Raw genomic sequence first — 22,223 nt, 5'->3', positions numbered from 1 at the left:
TACTTAGGAAACTCTTTCAAAGTGGGACTCTCCGTGAACTCTCTATCACCTCACAGTTTAATGTTAATTATCGTGTCAATATTATCAAACATTGTGCAAAAAAATGAGGTGAAAGACAATCTATGAAAACTCCCACTTTTGAAAATCTCCTTAACATTTCTCTTAAAATTTAGGCTGAAAAATTAATATGCTCAGCATTACTTGTAAATTAATCATAAGCCATAAAGTCAGTGGTAGCTAAAAGTTTGACATGAATGTCGGACTACGTATGTTGTCCTATCAATCCCTAATGTGGCAGGTGCTACAATTTACACCGTCCATTGATCCTATACCAATGAATCTTACCTATCATTAACTTTTTAAACTATTTCTCATGAATGGGAAACACAACAATTAAATATCGATTAGTCAATGATCTATCACGTGTAAGGATTTGGCTGACATGAAGATCCGTATAGAAATCGCAAGCTCCACCAATGATTTGTAATTGAATCATAGAAAGGTTCATTCCTATCTCTATAAAATGAAGCTCAAACCCAGCAGCTGTAGTACACCTCCCAGTTTGGTCTCTTGCTCAAAAGACCACGTTCTTCTCCCTCTCTTCTTCCGCTTTGACGTACGTATACGTTCTTCCGTAGTTGTGCTAATTATTTAGTTTGATTTGCTGAGAGTTATCCCACATTGGTGAGGGACAAGGTTTGCTATGTGCTTATATGATCTTGGGCTACTCCCCATACTGCCAATTGGTTTATGGTGGAACCTCAAATTTCATTATGGTATCAGAGCAAGATTGTCCACGTGTGAAGCCCAACGGCCACACGCGCTCCACGTCATCCAGTTGTTGTCCACGTGTAGGCTTGAAAATCCACCACATGTGCGGGGGCATGTTGAGAGTTGTCACACATTGGTGAGGGACAATGTTTGCTATGTGCTTATATATGATATTGGGCTACTCCTCATACTACCAATTAATTATATGGTGGAACCTTAATTTCATTATAATTTACGTACTTAGTCCATATCAAATATGTTTGTTGTGTTTTTTTTTTTTTTTTACTTTTTCAGATGGGATGATAACTTGTGTGAGATTTTTGCAGAAAATAAAGAAATATAGAAAGTCAACAAATATGATCGAGGATCGCGGATGTGTTGATATGTTTTGATACGGGTGAGTGGATTCCATGCTATGCTTGTCAAGTGAGCAGTCCCTTTGCAAATAATCTTAGTTTCGTTGTCTGTTCGTCCTGAAACCTAAGGTAAAGGTTAGGCATATATAGTACCCTTGAAAACCCTAATTAGAAAGTAATCATGGTTTTTTCTTTCTAAATTAATCAACTTGATTGATCATCTAAGAAGTTAAACAAGGCAGCTTTTTAGTAGGTAACTAGCTATTTTTTTCTGTGGCATCTTGGAGTATGACCTATTAGTTGATCGAGATCGACTGCAGTAACCTATAAATTTATTGAGTTATCCATAAAACAGTCATTAACCTAGAAGGAAAAAAAAAAAGCAAAAACTCCCAAGCTGATCCAGTTTATATATATGCAGTTATCCGATTAATTTGGGAAGTGGTTTAGGTATCTTTTGGCTTTCCTTCTTTTCCTTTTGAAATATGAAGAAGAAAGAAATTGAAAGAAATAGTAATAGGCTGGCTATAAGTTGCTAAGTACCACTTTTGTGGTAATTTAACATCATAATTTTGATAATCGTTGGAATTTTGCGGCCACCAACTTTCTATTTTCAGGTGTATGTCGGTTATACTAATTAAATTGGATTTGAAACTAATCTAGTTACCAAATTAGATTAAGCTACTTACACTAAAGTAGTATATATTTCCTTGGTTTTGAACTGTAGAATGTAAATAGCATGAGCCGTATAAGCAAGTCCTTAATTAATTAGAAAATAATGTGGTTTAGGGTTTACCTAGTGGTGACTAGCTAACCTGCTACCATAGAATGTTGATAGGTCGAACAAACAGCGAGTCTGAGGTATGAGCAAGATACTGTTCATTTGACAAGGGTTTGCATGGAATTCAACATCTTGATTCTTGACCTTATGTTTGCATATGAAGTTTATTAGGAAGCGGATCAACTTTCATCAGAGAGGTGATTATGCCCAGGTAATTCACTTCGTCTCTCTTAGCCTAATCTAATCAACCTTTCTTTCTTTCTTCAAATTAACAAATTTGATATTTCTTGACAAATTTCAACATGTGATTTGTGATGATGCATGGAGACTCAACTCCCAGTGAAGGGACGATGGAGGATCATGATCAGTTGCTACGTAGAGGCTCGATTTGATACAAATGCCAAAATTTGGAGTGAACATCAAAGGATCAACAATTCACTACTATATAATTACATTGACATTATTTCCCAGCTTGCATTATATATTACTTGCATAACACGATAAATATTGTGGAGTTTGTATCATTAAATGTCTCAGTGTAATTAGACGTGAAACAACTAAACATAAGTCATTCAATTTTGTTAATATTCTAATGTGAACTTCTTGTATTTTTATTTTGTTACCAGTATATAATGTGAAATTCATAAACCTTTTTTATGCTAACCAAATTTATATGGTTTTGAAAATTAATCATCGTATTCATCAAAATTTATCATTATATGCACATATTATAATTCATTTCCCTATATATCCGATACAAAGTAAGATTTTGAACTTTGAATTTCGACTTTAATATTCTAGTGGATAAGGTGTTGAGTTTTTATCCATGCGTTCCCAGTTCCAAACTTCCTCGCTCTCCTAAATTAATGTAATAATTTCGAACTCTCTTCCTCCTCTTACTAATCGTAAATTTATTTAAAAAAAAAAAAAAAAAAAAAACTCTAGGTCTCCAGTCTAATTTCATCCATCTCCCTGCCCACACAGATCACCACTGTACTCGCCGCAGTTTTAGATTCCTTTGTTTCTCAAATGATCTGATTCACTTTTATAACAAATTAGTAGTATTTGTTATCTGGTTTTATCTGGTTTACCAATTAAATTATCTGATTTGAACTTTCTTTCTTTTTTGGAGGGTGAACAAAGTGAAGTGTGTTTAAACTCGGTTTCCAATCAATCAAGATTTGTGGGTGCCCCTCCATCCCCAAATATATAAAAACACAGTACTCTACTACTTCCAGCTGGTTGTTTTGCAGTAACCAATTTTCCTATTAAATTAAAGAGTCATGCTCTCTTAAGGTCCTTAAATGAGGACTTGCGAAGATCAAATGCAAATTAGCCATAAGAGTATATTAGTTTATAGACTTAAAATATTTGATAACTTAATAAAACAAAACAATAAAATGAGTTTTCTAAAGGTTCATGGATTTAAGTTGATTTTTCTTTATTAAGTTGTCAAATACTTTAGATCTTAACCTAATACAATCTTGTGGCTAATATGCATTTCTTCCTCACATATCCTCAAAATTTAAAGTCATACTTACTACAGGGAGCCGCCATTTCCATTTTCAAATGTGGTTGTGTAATTGATATGATTTTGGAGGAAAATCTTTTGCTTCAACAATATTCTATTAATGAGTTTTTTTTTTATCACCATAAATTATGATGTATGCTTACTATACACCTAATCATCTGACACGTATCTTTTTACCTAATTCTAGTTAACTTTCACATTAAATGTTACATTTTCAATTTTGAAACAAGTTAAATCAAAATTAAGTGAAATGACACGTGATAAATTTTTAGATGTATGCTAAGCATACACCATAATTTACTGTGTTGAGGAAAAATGCTCCTAATGATTAAATGATTCATCTTTCCACGAATTTTGCAAGGATACTTTGAGTAAAGACCTAAAAGGTGATGGGCTCATATTAAACAAAGTGAATAGTGTTATATGCCGTATCAAGTTACAAAACTACTTGAAATAGTATTAGTTGCATGGGTGGGGATCGAACCACGACTTGTAAAAACGTTTTGAAAGCTAGGTTTCCAAAAAAATATATAAGTTGTAGTCCCATCCAATTTATCATATACCATTTAGTAAAAAGGTGAGAGTGAAAATAGTATGAGCAGCGTTTGAATTTTTTTCAATACATTCAATAATTCTTAAAATTATATAAAAATTAGAAAAAGATATGAAAAGAGGAAGAAGTTTAGTTCTCGTTTAGATGTGTTTTTAAAATAACTAAAAGCACATTTGGTGAAAATACTTTTAAAACCAATTTTTCGTAAAAATGCAAGTAAATCCTAGAAAAGCACTTAAAGTGCTTTATGGAAGAAATACATAACTGGTGCTTCTTGCAGAAATTTAAGTGCTTTTGGAACCTAAAAACATTTTCTCTAAAAGCGCTTTCAGTCATTTTAAAAGCATATTCAAATGAGCCCGACTTCATCCTATATTGGAGAAACTCTTAAATTTCAGCTAAAATTAATAGTTTTGGTCTCTATTTCTGACATTTCAATTAAATATCAGAGAAACTCTTATATTTTGTTTAAACTAGTGTGACATTCTCTAAAGTTTCTTTTTGAATTTCCATATTTTGACCAAATTTCTATCAATATTTTCACAAATTTGTATATCTATATTTCTCTGATACTAATATTTTAAACACTGAGTATAACATCACTCATTAATAAGAAGTTTAACTAGACAAAAAAAAAAAAAAAAAAAAAAAAAAAAAAAAAAAAAGCATCACTCATAAATACAACCAGGCCGGATCAAAGAAAGATTGTTACCCAAGGCCCAATAACTTCAGAACCAAAAATTAAGTTGAGCCGTCAAAGACCAGCCCATCTCGACCTTTTGTCCCTCCAGCTCCACGGAGTCCGGTCTTCTTCCCCAAAAAACTCTGCAATAAATAACTAGTTGGAGCCTTGAGACCGTTGATCTTCGCCGGGAGAGACAGATGGCATTCCCTAGTTGCAGCAATGTGGTGGGCGGTTCGCGTCTTCTGGCGGCGGTCGGAGAAACCCAGTTGCCCACGAAGCGCTCGATGTCGGTGTCAACCACCACCACCACCACCACAAAGAAGAGAGCTTTTCCTCTTCAGGTTGCTACTTGCACTGTTTCAACTCACTTAGTTTGCTTAAAGTTCTTTTCTTTTGATCTGTATTGTGTTTAATAATAAAATTTGTTCTCTGAATCGATTGACCCTGTTTATTCCAGCTCACCTCAGTCACAAAAATTCAATTTTTTTTTTTGTTATTTTTATAATTTATTTGTGAAGTTTTCAACTGGAAATGCATCTGGCTTTTCCTTTATTGGGTAATGTTACTAATTTAGTTCGCGTATTTACAGATCAAAGACATGAGTAATTTCAGAACAATGAATGACTAGTTTAGTTTAGTATATTATGTTCCTTACAACAACAAAGCCTTCCTCACTAAGTGGGGTCGGCTTTACGAATTCTAGAATGCCATTACGCTTTGTTTTGGGCCAAGTATAGCAATTATGTTCCTTATTTCCGGAAATTTATCGAGAAACTTAAACTGTAAGATGTAAGGTTTGCGTGCACTTTTTTGATGTTCTAATGTTTTTTATGAGGGAGGGTTAGCTGTTTTTTACTCGAGAACTTGGCTGATATGGCCTATGTTATGTGACGCTACAGAGCTATTTGCAGTTAGTTCAGTTACTTGGTTCAAAGGAAATAACTAATTTGCGTCATTGAGTGCAGACTGCAATGCAGTTGTTATGGGAAGTAATCGTCTCGTGCCATGTGAAACTAAGTGTATCTTTTCATAATGGTACCCCTTACCATCGTTGGTTGTATGAGTTACAGTTGTTTCTAAGCAGCTGATCTGCTTACTTTTGTCCATATCGAAGCAAGTTATGAGCATGATGTTAAACATGGGCCGCGGCATCCTTAAATTTCATAGTTGGCATTTTATTTCATTGTAACTCCGCATCCGCCTATCTGGAGTTTCACTCAAGCAGAGAAGAGACAATCACACTTATTGTCCATAGAATCTAGCAATCGTATGTTTTTGGTGGAGATAAGTTACGAAGATTTTGACACTAGGTCTCGGTTAGGCGGGCCACATGTGTTGTAATCTTTGCCTTGTGGTTCACATTGCTAGAGTTAATTTCTGTCCACAATGTATGCTTAATAATTTATGTAATCAAGCTTGTCTTGATGAATTCATGGTGATCTCAGTAAGAAGGACCGAACATATGATCTGTTTTGTCATCTCCAGCTTCAATGTTTTCATCCCAAAGGTCTAAGCACTGATAAATTTTTCTGTTCACAGATACAAATGGATCACGAATTAAGAAGATGGATTAAATTTGGCTTTGTAGTAGGATGGGTCTTTTTTGGTTTTATGGGTCCCCTTGAACTGTATTCTCGAAAAGTGATTAAGTTGTGACAAGCCAGATTTAATTGTTCGGTCTTGCAGTTTGATTCTTAATTGTCATAAGGCCCGGAGAAGTAGGGTAAGTAGGCTGCAACTTGATTTTTCATTGTTTAGTACTTTTGAGCTTCATCTTTTACAGAAACTGAACCCGCGATGGATTGTAGAACAATTAGTTGTCTTTTACTTTTCAATTCATCTCTGAGATGTGATGTTATCTTTGCAGTTGAGAAGTGAGGGAAAAGAAAAAGTGGAGGCTCCGAAAGCCTTCGGACTTTCACGAAGAGATGTGATGTTATCTGTGCCTGTTGGGACACTGGCAGCAGTCATCCTTCTTCCAGTAGAACCTGCGGAAGCACGTGTTGTCAATCCCGAGATCAGGAAGAAGATTTTTGAAAAGTTAGCGAAGATAAGGGAGCAGTTTGGTTTGTCAAAGCCAAAAACCAATGACGGGAAGGAGGCGTACCCATCACCGCCATCGCCGAAGGAGAAAAGGCCTCAGACATTGCTACCACCTGTTGAAGTAATTCTCCCTTGAGATGGGTAATTGTCGATTCAGATAAATGGTCATCCCACTGTTGGGGTTGATCAAACTTTTTGTTTGGTGCGGACTTTTGCCCTGTTAGTTGAGAACTTTATAAACCTATGAGTAGACCTGGCATTTTGGACCCGACCCGTTAATATTAATTTTTGGATGGATGCTTAACAGGTCGGATCGCTAACGGGTGAACCCGTTAACAATCCGTTAGCACCCGTTAGTTAAGGATGTTTGAGTTTCTTTCTCTTGTGATACCTGCTGCTTTACTTGATCATATCTTCCCCATCCCAACTCTTTCGAGTTTCTTTTTCTTGGTTCCAAAATGTTGTAGTCTATTTCTTTTTTTATCATCAAAAATCCATTGAATCAAATGAGTCAGCAAATCCGGAAGGTTTTGAAGGGATGCTTTATTGAGTTTGAGAGAAGGACGTATCGTCAAACATTCTAGAAGTACCTTCATTGGCTTGCCATCTTTGCAACGCTTGCGGAAGGCTCATGTGTAGGTCGATGCCAGACTTTGGGTCAACGCTTGCGGAAGGCTAATGTGCAACAAAAACTGAACTAGATATTCAAGTCAGCAACCTTTTATACATCCTTGTAGTTAATACGTGTAATTGTATTGGAATGCCAAAAAAAAAAAAAAAAAAAGAGGAGTTAACGGGTGACCCGTTAGCTTAACGGGTTAGGTTCGCATGACCCGTTAGCTTAACAAGTTGGGTTGAACCAATCCAAACCCAAGAAACTCAACCCGTTTACAGGCCTACCTATGAGTGCGTGAATATTTTTGCTCCTTAGTTAACGACTTTGGACACTTTAAATCAAGTCAAACTAATTTAGAATTTTCTTTTTCAACAAAGAGGAAAAACACTTTAAATCGAATATTTTATAATTTTGCAACGTATGAGTAGCAAATGAGGTTAAAAAAGCCTGTTGAACTTGTCTAAACACTAGTGGTGGATTGCCCTGATGATTAGGGTCTTCTTCAACTCATTTTGACTCTAATTCAAACCCTCTCTCTCCTCTTAGAGTAGAAATATCACTTGTGTTTAGCTGATTCATTTTCTTCAACAAAATATTGTAATAATTGTTCCAATGTTGGTACATGGCATTGTATTTTGGAAGATCAAGTGTACGATAACAACAAGAATGTCATATCTTACTAAATGAGATTAGCTGTATGAAGCTCTAGAATGTCATTGCACTTAATTTTACATAATAGATATTTCGTTAGCTCAAAGTATGATAAAAACTAATTTATTCTATTTCATCAAACGAGCAAACAACTTACAAGTGTTAAAATAGTAATCTACAAAATGAAAACAAAAAACATGAAAAACCGAAAAACAAAACAAAAAAAGCCTCCAAAAGGCTAATTGGTTTTTTTGTTCAGGTTGCCAACGAGGTGCCTCATCTGAAACCTCCAAAACAAGAAATAAGCCAATCCCAACCCGATCAAAACGAAGATCCAAACACCGTCTTCCTTGCTCTCCCTCTCCGACCTCACCTCCCCAATACTAAACTCCTCCCGCTCCACATTTCCCCTCGCACCCTCCAACACGTGCCCCCGCAACACGTACACCCTGTCCTCCCCCCCGACCGCCACCGAAGTCGGAAACCCCTCCGGATCAAGGGCAATTTTGTCATAAATTCCGCCCTCCCCCCAACTGTCCTGGCTCTTCAGGAACCACAGTGTCTTGTGGGACACCACCAGAACAACGCCGTCGCTTCGGATCGCGACCCCGTCGGCGAAATTTAAGTCCTCCGGCAGCAGCACCAGCCTCGCCGTGCCGTCGTCGGCGTCCACCTTGAAAATCTTGCCGGTGTTCGATTGCACCACCAAGAGATATCCCTTGCTGTTGTAAACGACGCCGTTCAGGCCGCAGTAACTGTACGGCAAGTCGGGGTCCACGCGCTGCGAAGTGAAGGCGCGTGACTTGGAGAAGATGGAAGCCTCCCCTCGGGCGTTGACCTTCCAGATGTAGTTGCCGGCCGAGTTGGTGACGTAGGCGTTGCCCTTGAAGTCCACCGCGACGTCGTTCGCTACCGGACGCGGCCCGTCGTCGTCGGAGGGGAGGGGAGCGAGGAAGAGGCGCTGGCGCGTGCGGAGGTCGTAGGCAGCGAGCGCGTGGAATTGGGGGAGCGGGTCCATCGCAGTGATGCAGGCGAGGAGGCGGTTGTTGAGTTTGTCGACGGCGAGGCCGAGGACGGTGACGTTGTCGGGGAGGGTGGGGTCGGAGATGAGAGTATCGACGACGCCGGCGTCGGAGACAGAGTGGATGGTGCGGTGGCGGATGGAGCCGACAATGAAGTGCTGGGCGGATGGGTCGTAGGCGAGGCCTTCGGGGAAGAGGTTGGGGGATCGGAAATTGATGAGGTGGGGCTTTCCGGCGTGGGTCAGCGATGGGATTGGGGCCACCAAGATGATGAGAACGGCGGCGACGAGGGAGATTAAGGATGGTTTAGATGCGATTAGAGGCATGGTTGTTTTGTTTAGTGGAATTTGAGTGATGGAAACATCCGACACCGCGGTGTATTTATAGTAAAAGGCAAAGCAAACCAAACTCAATCAGGAGTTGTTTTCTTGTCGAACAATCCAGTTGTATTGTTTGAGCTATGATTTGATTTCTTGTCAAAACAACAAGAACTAATCTAATCTAATCTAATGCTGATGAATCTGTATGAGAAATCGAACAGCCGTAGCTCACCTTCAATGGAAAGATTGTTGGGCCTTTTGATAAAAGTTAGGGATCCAAACAGCAAGCCCAAGTCGATTAAAATTTAGATGATTTCATTAAATTAGTAGGTGATGTGGCAACGTCTAGGATAAATTAACATATATATCACTATTAAAAATTTTGTGAAAAGAATCCTCTTGCAAAAGGAGCACTATACGAGTCACATAGGATGATCGCACAATACATTAAATACACTCTTTCATTATATTTATTTAGCTTGTATTCTATTGTTGATATCTCCATTTAAATTTATGTTCTTTTATAAAATTGATCTAAGATAGCGAAAGCTTTCACCATTTGGTACTTCCAGATCTCTAATCCTTACCTATCTCTCATTTGGACCTCCATTTTCACTAAACTTGCATTGAATATATTCTGGCTTTAACCTATTTAGGCGAAGACCCTTATATTATAACACTTATCGCTAAAGGTTAAACTTCATATTTACTCCCTCATGCGTTTCATTTATCAGCATTATATTATTTGCGAAAAACATACACCAATAAATATCATCTTAAATATCTCGTTAACTATTTGATTACCAATGCAAAAAATAAGAAATAAAATTGAGCCGAACGGTAACGATGAGTGGTAACATATGCCCTTTAACTAAGATGGATGTATTCAATTCGGATTTTGAGGGATTTTAATTATTTTAATGAATCTAAGGGTATTCAATCAGAATTTTAAGTGATTCTCTAAAATCAAATGTGTATTCAATCATGATTTTAAGATAGTTTATTAATATTCTTAGAAATATAGGTGCTTTAAATTAAGATTTTAAAGAAGTTTATAACATTCCAGGTGTACTCAATTAGAATTTGATGTTAAAGAATTTCAAAAAGTTGACCAATTAGAGGGAATTAGACAGATTTTGTAGTGTATAACATCCACAAATCTCCTATTTTCCCATGAGATTTCGAGAGAATTGAATCAAAATTTTACATGAAATCTCTGCAAATCAATTTATCCATAAAAAGCCATAGATTTATAAATCTATTTAAATCTCTCAAATTCCCAATTGAATACACCCTCCTAAATGAATAAGCTTGAGGATTGTTCTTTATAAAATGGTACGTGTGCAGATTTCGTTTGGGAAATGGGGATTCGGGAATTTTGTAATCGTGTTTATTCATTGTACATCATGCGCTCAGTTTTTGTTATGTAATTTATATTTAATTGAAAATTGAAAATTGAAAATAAATTTTGATCGCATGATATACGATAAATGAATACGATTACAAAATCTCCCGGATCCGAGGAAAATAATCCGGCAAGGATCTTTCCCTTCCGTTTGAAGACGTGAACTTACAAGTGTCAGCTGGACAATACCCCGGCATACAAATCCATACCAAACCAAGCACTTAACATGGAAACAGAAAAATATCTGAATGCCGAAAAAATCTAGGGAAAGAAAATTCCACGTTTATCGAAGTGTTTCCGGAACGTTCCGGATTGCGAAATCTGAGTTAAAAACCGAAAGGCAAGCAGATATTTCGGCTCTGTCTTCTCATACTGCATCATAAACTACGCAACCACCGCCATTCCCTCGTAATATTTTCCGTCAATCGTCACTAATTAATTACAGACTAAGCATTTGGTTAATTAAGATTATTTGAGGAACTAGTGTTTTGCTGCAATTTTGGGATTTGAAGAAGCTACGAGAGTTTGGTTTTGATGGAGATGGAGGGTGATCGGATTCAGGGGTCTCCATCTTATTACAGCGTTCTTGGTGTCAGCTCGGATTCTTCCATTGAAGAGATAAGGCGTGCTTATCGCAAGCTGGCTATGGTAAGTCAAGCTATATAAAAATTAATCAAATATCATATCTTTTCAGTTTTTCTAAATTATATATATATATAATCAGACGGGGGCGTAATCACATTAGCTAGAGTGACGCATACGAGTTTGAATCCTCAAGTTTAACCAACCTAGTTTAGATTTTATTGGATTTTTGTGTTTCTGGAAGATATTGTTTCTTCCCAGATTTTGGTGAAATATATGAAGTCTGCATATATTTGACGACGGTTTGTATTGGTCAACTTGTTTTTTATTTTATGCAGCAATGGCATCCGGACAGGTGGACAAGAACTCCTTCTTTGTTGGGTGAAGCCAAGCGGAAATTCCAGCAAATTCAAGAAGCCTATTCAGGTAAAATTTATATAAAAAACTGGGTGGGATTTCTGTTTGAATTAATCATTAGTTATTATTTTATAATATTAAAGAAGATGTCAGTGTCAATAGCGTCTTTGTTGTTTACTGTGTTCGCTTTGATCGGAGGATGCAGTGTTATCAGACCAGAGAAAACGAAGAATGTACGACGCTGGCCTGTACGATCCTGACGACGAAGAGGACGAGGTGGATATTTCTTTTCGTTGATTGGGTTTTTTTTCTTAAAAAAAAGTTAGATGGTGTGTTGAATTGTGAGTTTGATTTCGTGTTGCTCTGTTTTTTATGTGGAAAGCAGGGGTTCGGCGATTTTGTGCAAGAAATGGTGTCTCTGATGGCGGAGTCCAGAAGAGAGGCAAAGAGTTATAGCATGGAGGACCTGCAAGCGATGTTCATGGAGATGGTCCAAGGGTTCGGCCCTCCTTCGTCCTCTTGTTTCTGTGGACAATCCGCGGCTTTCGAACAATCTGGATGCTCGAAGAGAACACGGCTCGAATCTAGTTCCGGGATTGGGAGACGTTCGGGTTCAGGCTCACCTTTACATGTACCAAACGTAGGGATGTATGGAGATGGATTTTTTTCGTTTTAGTGGGAAGGACAAAAATGATGAGAATGCCTTTGAGTGTTTGATTTCTTTTGCATTTGTGGGTCGATTGAGTTGGTGATGGATGTGTATCCTCTTCTTTCTTTAGTGGGTTTTTTTATCAACGCATTCTCTAGTAGTTTAGAGAACGGAAAATGATTCTTCTTCGGATTATTGGAGCCCTCCCCAGACTATTCATTATTCAATCCATTTTATAAACAGTAACTGCCCTTAATGAACAGTAATAACCCTGGCAATAGCCTTTGCATCTCCACCGTTACATTTCAATAGCCCTGGCAATTGATAATAAAATATTAGTATTTTTTTATTTATAAAATAATACAAAATAATTTTAATTGTAATTTCGGATAAGATTTTTAATCGTTTTTGTTGCGCCACGTGTCATTGTCCGAAGTATTATTAAATAATACAAAATAATTTTATTTGTAATTTCGGATAAGATTTTCAATCGTTCTCGTTGCGCCACTTGTCATAAAATTTGAAAAGACAATTATTGGGGATGGATTTTCGATAAATTTTTTAATCGTACTCGTTATGCCACGTGTCATTATCCGAAAATACAATTATTGGTGATGGATTTCTAATAAGATTATTAACCAATCACGTCGCGCCACATGTCATAATCTGTTTACAATCTTTGAGGGTAGATTTCCATCAGATTTTTAACGAATGACGGTATGCCACGTGGCATTATGTACAACCTAATCCTTTCTGAATCCTCCATATAATCCACCATCCATCCTCACAAATCTCACACCAATTTTCTCAAGATCTTTATCATTATTCATAGTTTATGCTTCATTCTTCACAAAAATCTGTATCATTGTTCATAGTTTCTACTTCTTTCTTACAATATCTTCTTCTTCCTCAAGGATGATGTGGGAACTCGATCAGGAAGAGGAAGAATTGTTTAACCAATAAGAAGGAATGTTCAATCACCATGGGGCAAAAAATGAGAGGGAAGAGGATGAGGAGCGTAGAAGAATAGATAACGAAGTAAGAATGGGCAGAGCCTCACATTCCCGTCGAGTCATCCAAGTTGTGGCTCAGATCTGCAGGCCCAGCCATTCCAGAAACCTTGATAGAAGCAGGCAACGACGAGGTATGGAACTCTTGGACGATTATTTTATCCCTAATAGTGCATTCCCTGATACGTACTTTAGATGTCGTTTTAGAATGGAACGACATATGTTCAACAAAATCATGATTGCTGTTTGCAACCATGATTCTTACTTTGTGCAAAAGAATGATGTTTTTGATGCTATGGGTCTCCTTCCTCAGCAAAAAATTACTGCTACCTTGCAGATGCTTGCATATGGAGCATCTGCAGACCAAGTGGATGCGATAATGAGGATGGGGAAATCAACTATTCTTGAGTCCCTGATGAGGTTTTGCAGAGCAATCGAATCTATCTACACCGCTGAGTACATCCGCAAACCTACAAACATAGACTTGGAACGGCTATTGAAGAAGGCCGAGATGCGTGGTTTTCCTGGGATGATTGGAAGCATTGATTGTATGCACTGGACGTGGAAAAACTGTCTAAGTGCATGGCAAGGCGCTTATGGGGACAGAAAAGGAGCAAAAAGTATCATTCTGGAGGCGGTGGCATCTCTTGATACATGGATTTGGCACACCTTTTTCGGGGTTCCGGGAGCTCAAAATGACATCAACGTCCTTACCCAATCCCTAGTGTTCAACGATGTCCTGCAAGGAAAGGCATCAAAAGTCACGTATAAGGTCAACAGAGGTATGTACGACGAACCATACTACCTAGCTGACGGCATTTACCCGCGATGGTCAACATTTGTCAAAACAGTGTCACGTCCGCGAAGTGCAAAGAAAAAACACTTTGCAAGCTGTCAAGAGGGGTGCAGGAAGGATGTGGAGCGTTGTTTCGGTATCCTCCAAGCTCGCTGGGCGATTGTCAGGGGTGCTGCCAGATTGTTTGATGCAGAATCGCTTCGATCTATCATGATGACGTGCATCATTCTTCACAACATGATTGTGGAAGATGAGTATGATTATGAAGTCGTTGATGAATATGAGCCAGACATGATGAACAATTCAAGAACACGTATATATTATGCTCATGATGCAATCGATGAGCCCGTGCAACATGAGCCATTACAAAGGGATGGACGTTACAATAAAAGGCTCATTCAACGATATACTGCATTTTAAATGCCAAACATGCACAATGCCCGGCAAATTGACTTGATAGAGCACCAGTGGGCATTGAAACAAGCTGAAGATAATTAAGTTCATTTAGTGTGTTTTTTTGAATTTGGTATGTTTATGTTATTTTATTTGGTGTGTTTTATTATTTGGTATGTTTATGTAATTTTTTTAGTGAGTTTTTTATTATTTGGTATGTTTATGTAATTTTATTTGGTGTGTTTTATTATTTGGTATGTTTATGTAATTTTTTAGTGAGTTATTTATTATTCGGTATGCTTATGTAATTTTATTTGGTGTGTTTTTGTTATTTCAATAAATATTCTCTTAGTATAAATAACTTACCAAATTCATTTGAATAAATATTCAATAAATTGGAAACAACATAAATTACTATATTCAATAAATAATAAATTACAACCCAAAGTGATTGGAAAATTATGGGCTCCGATTATAAAAACTACTCTATTCATCATCACTTAACCAATTTGTGGTACTATGATGATCTTCTCTTGTGGTGCTAGGACCATCTTGGCTTGCTCTCGCTTCTCTTGCACGCCTCTTTCGCACCACGTCCGCTTTCTCTAACTTCCAAAAAAATTTAGAATTTGGAGACTTCCCTTCTAAAGGCGTGTTGATAATCTCACAATCTCGTTGAGCCCGTCTTTCTTCTCTAACATGTTCCCTTTCTTGCCTAAGTAGCTCTCTTTCTCTCTTATTAGCCTGAAATTCTCTCTCAATAGCTGCAGCTTTTGCGTCATCTTTAGCCTTATCAGCCTCATATTTCGTCAGTTCTCTCGCCAAAGTCAATTCACCTTGGCGAGTAAGTTCTTCCATGAACTTTGCATAATCATTCTTGGAAGCACTCCCTTTTCTCTTTGAAGCCTTCTTACCTTGAGGCCTAATTGGATAACGGGTCGAACCTGACGCTTGTTCAGGGAGGGGCATTTCGGGCACTTCTTCTGCATCATCTTCATGAATATGCGAGACATGATCGGGTGTAGAGTGTAGAGGGGTTGTTGTTCATGAAAACTTCTGGACCGACTGGCACAACTCTAAATTTAGGACAATCTTTGACAATATTCTAACATTCCCACCGGTTGAATGATTTATTTTTGCTTTTGGTTTTGGTAGCGTACCAAGCTTGTCCTTGAAGTTCCTACCACAATGCGGGAGAAGAAATAATTGTAATGAAAATAAGTAACAAATAAATAATACAAACAAATAGTTATAATGTAAGTACGTAACAAATAAATAATACAAACAAATAATTATAATGTGAGTATGTAACAAATAAATAATTATAATGTAAATTTACGTATCAAATAAATAATATATTGTTACCTGATCCGAGTAATTTTCCCCACTTTGAATATTACTACTAGCTTGTGCCAATGCGTCTCTCCACGTACTAAACGATTGGCTAAGTAATTTCCAACGATTGGCTAAGTAATTTCCAACGACTGGACATCGATTCTTTGGTTATTTTCCCACCAATTTTCTCAAGATAATTAATATGAATAAGAGTCCACATTTCTCGCAACTGCATCTCATTACCCGTAAGCGAACTATGAGTAACTTCAACCCAGCTAGTACACAACGCAACATCTTCAAGAAGCGACCAATTCGTACATGCATCAGTAGTCATTTTGTTGAAAAAAAGTGGATTGAAACTTTGAGAGAAAGAAAGGAATGTGATTGAAAGTAGTTGAGAAAATATGAAATTGTGATGTAAGGTAGATGATAATGAGAAGGTATTTATAGAAAAGTAAAAACAATTTTTTTTTTTGAATTTTTTACAATTTTTTTTAAAATTTTTAGTCAACTAATTAATCTCTACCGTTGGATATAAAAAAATTTGAATTCCAACACTCCAGATTGTGCCACGTGTCACAACGGTAACTTTTCTTAATTTTAAAACTATTTTTTCTTTTATTTTTTTATTAATAAAGCATATTAATATCCATCGTTGATCTCATATCGAACGGTGGATATTAAATAAGATTTTTTTTTTTTTTAGCGTTGAGATCGAAAGGTCAAAATTAAAGATCCGTTAAGATCGAACGTACCGTGGGAAGCCACGTGGCTTCCCAATGGTAACTGAAAAAGCACTGTTTTTTTTTTCTTCTGATTTTGTGTCGGCGACGCGCCCCCACCCGCGAGTGGGGTGCACGTGCTTGACAGAAAAAAAAAATTTAAAAATGGCTTGACGCCAAGCTGACGTCAGCGCTGGCGTCACATCCACTCGGGCTCTCAGGCTGGCAATTCTCCACGGGCCCCGAGCTCGGGCCTCCACCTCTACTCGGGCTCTCCAACGCTGGAGCCGGTCCACAGGGCCTCGGGCCCCTTTTCTCTATCATGTCCCCTGAGCGTCCAGCAACGCTGGACTTACTCTTAGTTGATCCAGGGCATCTATCAATAACAGTCGTTCATCGTATATTATGCGGTTAGAAATTATTTAAAATTTAAAATTAAATATAAATAATATCTAACGAAAACTGATTGCATGATGTACGATGAACGATCGTGATCGATGGATCCCCTGAATTCCCACAAAGAGGATCCGAAGAGGATCCAACGAGCAAAAAGGCAATTAAGTGAAAGATTGTACAACAAGTTTTGGCTGCTCAAGTAATAATTTTTACTAAGAATTTTTCGCGTTTGAATCATAGATTTTTGTGCTTATGATTAAAATTTTGTTTATAAGAATCATTTCATAAAGATTATCCTTGCAAAAACGAATTAAAACTAAGACCAGTTAGTCAATATATAATAAATATATAGGTGTTTGTAGTGCTTTGTTAAATTTTATTCATCTGTTTTTATACAATTTATTGATTAAACGATTTTTGTTTTAATTAATTTTTTGTTAAGAATTTTTGAAGAATTATTTATAATATAAACGTATATTATTATAAACACACAATTTTACGTATTAGTAACGAATAATTTTAAATAGAACCTCACGCTCATTTTTTGAATAGCAAGTATTATTCAACATTGTATGGGTTCTCATTGGGTGGTGTACACGACTTACAACTTGTAGGCAAAAAGTAGGGCAATTTTGGCTTTTTATTTTTTCTCCTCCTAGTTTTACATTGGACTTGTATTTTCTGAATGGCCTGTAAGATTTTTTGGGCTTTAATCGACCACAGCCCATCAAAGTCGAGGGGTTTCGATCCTATTTGGATTCAACTGTCAAAGTAGACGGCAGATTTGGCCCGTGCTGGATTGGTTAATTGTTTGGACTTCTTTGTTTTCTTTTCAAGTGTTTGTTTTAATGCTTTTACAGTTGCTTTTGAGCGATTGGCTTCTCCGCTTACGTTTCTTTCTCTTGGATTTAATTGGGAAAACGAACAGTATTCACGTAACTTAACGATTAATCTTTGTCCTAAAAGTCTGACAAAATACAAAATTTCTCTTAAAAATTGTTTCTTGCTAGAATGTTTATATAATTGAGGAGGTTGAGCTGGATGTATGACAGCCAACAAGATAAGGGGAGGAATCGTAGATGCTTTAAGAGAAAATGGGACGGTGCCTCTTTACCTAGCAACGCATGTAGTAGATTCCACATCCTCCTAGCTTTTTGTTCCACTTTTTTCTATTCCCTTTCTTCAAGATTAAGTTCTCATTACTACAATTTGATGATTTTTTTCCATCCTAAAAATGAACATTGACATGTACCGTTAACATCAGTAACTATTATCGCTTTTCCTCAAGCTTAACTCGTAAATAATTCATTTTGATGATTGGACAATAACGTATGCTGGATACCAAAGAGAGACAGGGACATCTCTCCATCGGATACCTTCACGATGGAAGTGGACGTGATTAGGGACTGGCTAGGTCATCACACGTGTCTAATATATGGCATCGGAACCTTGGAATCTCTTTAAAATTGATAAGACTTCACGCAGGCAATGACAAATACGTTGATTGACACGTATATGTGCCTCAAGTGCCTTGGCAGCCAGTCATTGCAAGTCTTCCGCAAGACTGGTACAGTGGTACTCTTCCTCAGCAAGTCTTCCGCATCTTCTCATGCAGTTTCATCATATATTTGACCTCGCTAATATGTCGGTATAATATAAGTTTCAGCAGACATAGAACCTATCAGATGAAACTTCACACCAATTAGGCAGATAATCCATCGATCTCGAATATGCACCAACCATGTGCTGCAACATGAAGATTTCCCCGAAATATGAGTCGGTCGTCCTAACAAACAAGAATGTTCCAATTAATGATCCAATTTCTTTATGAAAACTCAGTCTCAAATGATGCAAATTAAGGGGTATCGTATTCTGTACAAGCATAGAAGTACGTGCCAAATGTTAACTACATCGTAAAGAAGAAAAATTTGAAGTACCCAATAATTTTTAAAATTGCACTACGAACTCGAACGTATGAGATATGCTAAGGAGACTCTTTATAGAATTTTTACTATCTAACTATTTAACATTAATTCATGTGCCAACATTGTAAGCATTGTACTAAGAACATAAAGAAGACAGAGAGTCCATTAAACGCTTTACTTTTTAAAAGAACTTTTTTAGCATGTCTCACAAATGTAAAATTTCTTACAATTTTTAACATTAAACCAGTTACCTTTAAATTCAATCAATGCATATTATACAGATTAAGTCCACATTTTCTCTTTTATCCACTTTCTTGATTGTTCCTCGACTCGCTTCCGGTTTCTTCCCCTCACTATTTTTCTAAGATTTTGTTATCTTTCAGAAAATGTTGTACATAATATTCTGGATATCGTACATTAAAAAAAATGATTGCCTGTATATACGCCCATACACCCAATAGATATGAAATGTAAATGGTGGTTGGGTCGACTAATTTGGACCATACATGCAGTGCGATTCCTCGGTCCAGAAAGCAACATCCTTCCACCGATGACATAGTAGAAAAAGAGCCCCATAAGAACACGTCTCACTCACTCCAGTTTGCCCATCTAATTAATCCTCTTTCTTCCTAACGCACCAAAACCCACTAGCCCTACAGCCAAACCACTTTACTTTCTTCAAGTTTCAACCACCCCCCCCCCCCCCCCCCCCCCCCCCCCCCCAATGCACATAATAACGTAGCAAACCACCGCCTCTTCCTCTCCTTCAAATTCATACAATCATCAAGATTTCAGACAAACGAGCCAGCATTATGGCGATCAAAATGCAATATGGGTCGAAACTTCTGGTGGTGCTAATAAGCATGCTCCTTTTGACTGCCTACGTAGTAGGCCCGGTCCACGGCGATGACACCCCAGGCGCGCCCGGCGAGGGCAAGTGCGGCTCGTGCACTCCAAGCCCACCTCCGCCGGTTCAATCCCCACCACCACCATCACCGTGTCCTCCTCCACCACCCAAATCGTCGCCACCTTCTCCCAAGAAGCCGCCTTCTCCCAAGAATCCACCGTCACCATACTCGCCTGGTCAATACCCGCCTAGTCAATACACGCCTCCACCGCCTTCAGCGATGGTATACATCACAGGTCCACCAGGGCAGTTGTACCCTGTCGACCGGAATATCAACAGTGCCAGTCGGAGTTCGGTTAACGCGTTGCCAGTTTTGCTAGGACTGCTGGGTATCCTGGCTTTTTGGTGATCAGTTATGACTTGTTAATTCATATGGTAAGTGCGTATTACAAAATTAATTCAGATGATTATAAGGGAGATAAAATTGAATTTCTGGGTGTTATAGTTAAGGATAAAGAGTTTGAGGGCAGGATTATCAGTTTTTGTAATCCAGGAAAATATTAAGGGTTGGTTAATAATTTTGTTAATTCTTGCTCTAATCTCATATCCCGCCAATTGTGTAATAATCTTCCATAAAATCTTTCAAGTTCAACTTTATTATGAATAGCATTAGAGTACGTAATCACTTTTATTTTTCCAATTTCATAAGTTTTATTTTCTTTCATTCAATTTTGGTTTATAGTAGCAATATATTATAATAAATTCATCCAAATTATGAAAATTTAAAATTTAATATTGAAATTTCATTGCGTTCGTAATCGATGCGATCGATCCTGTGGATTTTGATTGAGTGTGTATGGATCCGACAACCCAACTCACAAGCTTGCACTTCCACTGATGTCTTAATTAAAAAACTTCGTTTCATTTGTGGACCCTCTAATCATGGAACGTCTGATGTGCTTGTAGCTTAGGTAAGGGGTAAGCTTATGTGTCCACGTGGCATGTGCTATGTGGACTCAACTATGAATGTGATTCAAGGCAGAACCTGTGCATTTTGTCCACAGTTTTTTCAATTGCGTTTGTTAGAAAAACTTCCTCCGACAGTTTCACTTGTTTGGACTCCCCAATTGTACAGAAAACGAACGGTTAGAATTAAATTGGAGAAATACTATTTTTGCTTACTTAATAATCTAATGAACATACAGTTGGACTACTCAAGTGCTTTAAAAAATTAAATTTTGAAAAGATATAACGACAACGATGCCTTTGTATGTACATGAGTACTAGTTGGGTGTATTCATTTTTAATATACATATATATAGGAGAAAATGGTCATCAGATGCGAACAGTAGACAATACACTATGCAATCCAAAACCAAAATATACCATTTTCGCAATCTGTGAAGGGGCTGTTGATAAAATAAAATACATACAATATACAACAACTTTCTGAGGTATGCAAACTAAGCCCTTTTCCATAAAGGTTTTAAAAAGTCGACACACAGTATTTCAACAAAGTTCTAAAAGGGCTAAGTGGTGGATAAAGATTTAGTGCCTTGGTTAAGCAAGGTCTAGATGGAAATTTTCAAAACAGTGATTTTAATAATTGTCGAAATAAATAAATTCATGGTAGAAAAAATATAAACCGATGAAGTTTTCATCATTCACCAAGTAAGATTTAGGGTGGTCGAGATTGTTCTTGAACATGAGTTAACCCTAACAAAACTTAATGTTCTTAGAGAAGAACTTGATGTAATCAGAAGGTTGAGGTGGTATTCAATCTTCAAACAAAAACTATACGCATTTTGACGTTCTGTTCCGATTGCATATAAATTTCTTTCGTCGGTTGATGTGTTCACATCACAGCCAATTACGAAGGTTCACATGGACTGTTGAATTTGGGTACGTGGGCCTGTCGCTGTGACATGCAAAAAAAAGCCGACCATTTGATCTTGATGTCAGACTTCATTCCCATTCCGTTAACGTGTGAAATGTCGAAAAGAGCATATGCTTCTGTGCTTGTAAAAGAAAGATCAACTTCGGTTTCACCAAACTATGGTCCGATGCTTTCTTTTTAGAGAAGCATTTTTACTCACAATTGTCTTTTGACCGTCTTACACCCTATTTATTATAATTATAAAAATTTAAATTTTGATATTTATATCTCTGTAATTTTAAAATTTAAATGCATTCAATAATAATAAATAAGATCATCGCCTTACATCCTATTTATTATAATTAGAAAAGTTTAAATTTTAAGATCTATATCTATGTACATATAGATCTTAAAATTTAAACGCATTCAACAATAATAAATAAAATCACGAACATTATGACCATTTGAAGACGATGAACAAAATATTCTCTCTTTTCAACATCATATTAATCTTGAATTTTATAAACAACCAACGACTGGTGAGTCGTCGGCCAATTTTCATCACTTTAAATAGTCTCCTAGGGCAGGTTTTGTAATTAAG

General features: G+C 37.2%; 4 protein-coding genes and 1 long non-coding RNA gene across 5 annotated transcripts; 4 read left to right on the top strand and 1 right to left on the bottom strand.

Annotated features, from left to right (window-relative positions):
• The first annotated feature begins 530 nt into the window (after positions 1-530).
• Positions 531-2,495, top strand: LOC137732208 (uncharacterized). The gene is made up of 2 exons (XR_011068317.2): positions 531-907; positions 1,098-2,495. It is a non-coding gene; the product is annotated as an uncharacterized LOC137732208 (long non-coding RNA).
• A 2,259-nt stretch (positions 2,496-4,754) lies between these two features.
• Positions 4,755-7,130, top strand: LOC137730485 (uncharacterized). Its single transcript, XM_068469473.2, has 2 exons — positions 4,755-5,018; positions 6,545-7,130. The coding sequence occupies exons 1-2, from the start codon at positions 4,875-4,877 to the stop codon at positions 6,854-6,856; spliced, it is 456 nt and encodes a 151-aa protein (XP_068325574.1). The 5' UTR covers positions 4,755-4,874; the 3' UTR covers positions 6,857-7,130.
• A 966-nt stretch (positions 7,131-8,096) lies between these two features.
• LOC137731703 (NHL domain-containing protein) lies at positions 8,097-9,602 on the bottom strand. The gene has a single exon (XM_068470889.2). It carries the CDS (start codon positions 9,333-9,335, stop codon positions 8,226-8,228), a length of 1,110 nt encoding a protein of 369 aa, XP_068326990.1. The 5' UTR covers positions 9,336-9,602; the 3' UTR covers positions 8,097-8,225.
• A 1,365-nt stretch (positions 9,603-10,967) lies between these two features.
• LOC137730455 (uncharacterized) lies at positions 10,968-12,516 on the top strand. Its single transcript, XM_068469445.2, has 4 exons — positions 10,968-11,382; positions 11,655-11,742; positions 11,879-11,949; positions 12,059-12,516. The coding sequence occupies exons 1-4, from the start codon at positions 11,269-11,271 to the stop codon at positions 12,347-12,349; spliced, it is 564 nt and encodes a 187-aa protein (XP_068325546.1). The 5' UTR covers positions 10,968-11,268; the 3' UTR covers positions 12,350-12,516.
• Positions 12,517-19,459: 6,943 nt separating this feature from the next.
• LOC137731231 (uncharacterized) lies at positions 19,460-20,403 on the top strand. Its single transcript, XM_068470333.2, has one exon. It carries the CDS (start codon positions 19,712-19,714, stop codon positions 20,153-20,155), a length of 444 nt encoding a protein of 147 aa, XP_068326434.1. The 5' UTR covers positions 19,460-19,711; the 3' UTR covers positions 20,156-20,403.
• Positions 20,404-22,223: the final 1,820 nt, after the last annotated feature.

The sequence above is a fragment of the Pyrus communis genome, chromosome 16, assembly GCF_041283825.1.
Source record: "Pyrus communis isolate YQ-2024b chromosome 16, ASM4128382v1, whole genome shotgun sequence".
Lineage (NCBI taxonomy): Eukaryota > Viridiplantae > Streptophyta > Magnoliopsida > Rosales > Rosaceae > Pyrus > Pyrus communis.
Note: the sequence above shows the minus strand (reverse complement) of the source record. Positions and strands in the feature narration are given on the sequence as shown.

Bases quoted from the DNA above. Each gene is read 5' to 3' on its own strand.
- LOC137730485 (XM_068469473.2), top strand. From the start codon at position 4,875: ATGGCATTCCCTAGTTGCAGCAATGTGGTGGGCGGTTCGCGTCTTCTG. The intron at 5,019-6,544 runs GTTGCTACTTGC...TTATCTTTGCAG, and splicing joins AGAGAGCTTTTCCTCTTCAG to TTGAGAAGTGAGGGAAAAGA.
- LOC137731703 (XM_068470889.2), bottom strand. From the start codon at position 9,335: ATGCCTCTAATCGCATCTAAACCATCCTTAATCTCCCTCGTCGCCGCC.
- LOC137730455 (XM_068469445.2), top strand. From the start codon at position 11,269: ATGGAGATGGAGGGTGATCGGATTCAGGGGTCTCCATCTTATTACAGC. The intron at 11,383-11,654 runs GTAAGTCAAGCT...TATTTTATGCAG, and splicing joins CTTATCGCAAGCTGGCTATG to CAATGGCATCCGGACAGGTG. The intron at 11,743-11,878 runs GTAAAATTTATA...CGGAGGATGCAG, and splicing joins AATTCAAGAAGCCTATTCAG to TGTTATCAGACCAGAGAAAA.
- LOC137731231 (XM_068470333.2), top strand. From the start codon at position 19,712: ATGGCGATCAAAATGCAATATGGGTCGAAACTTCTGGTGGTGCTAATA.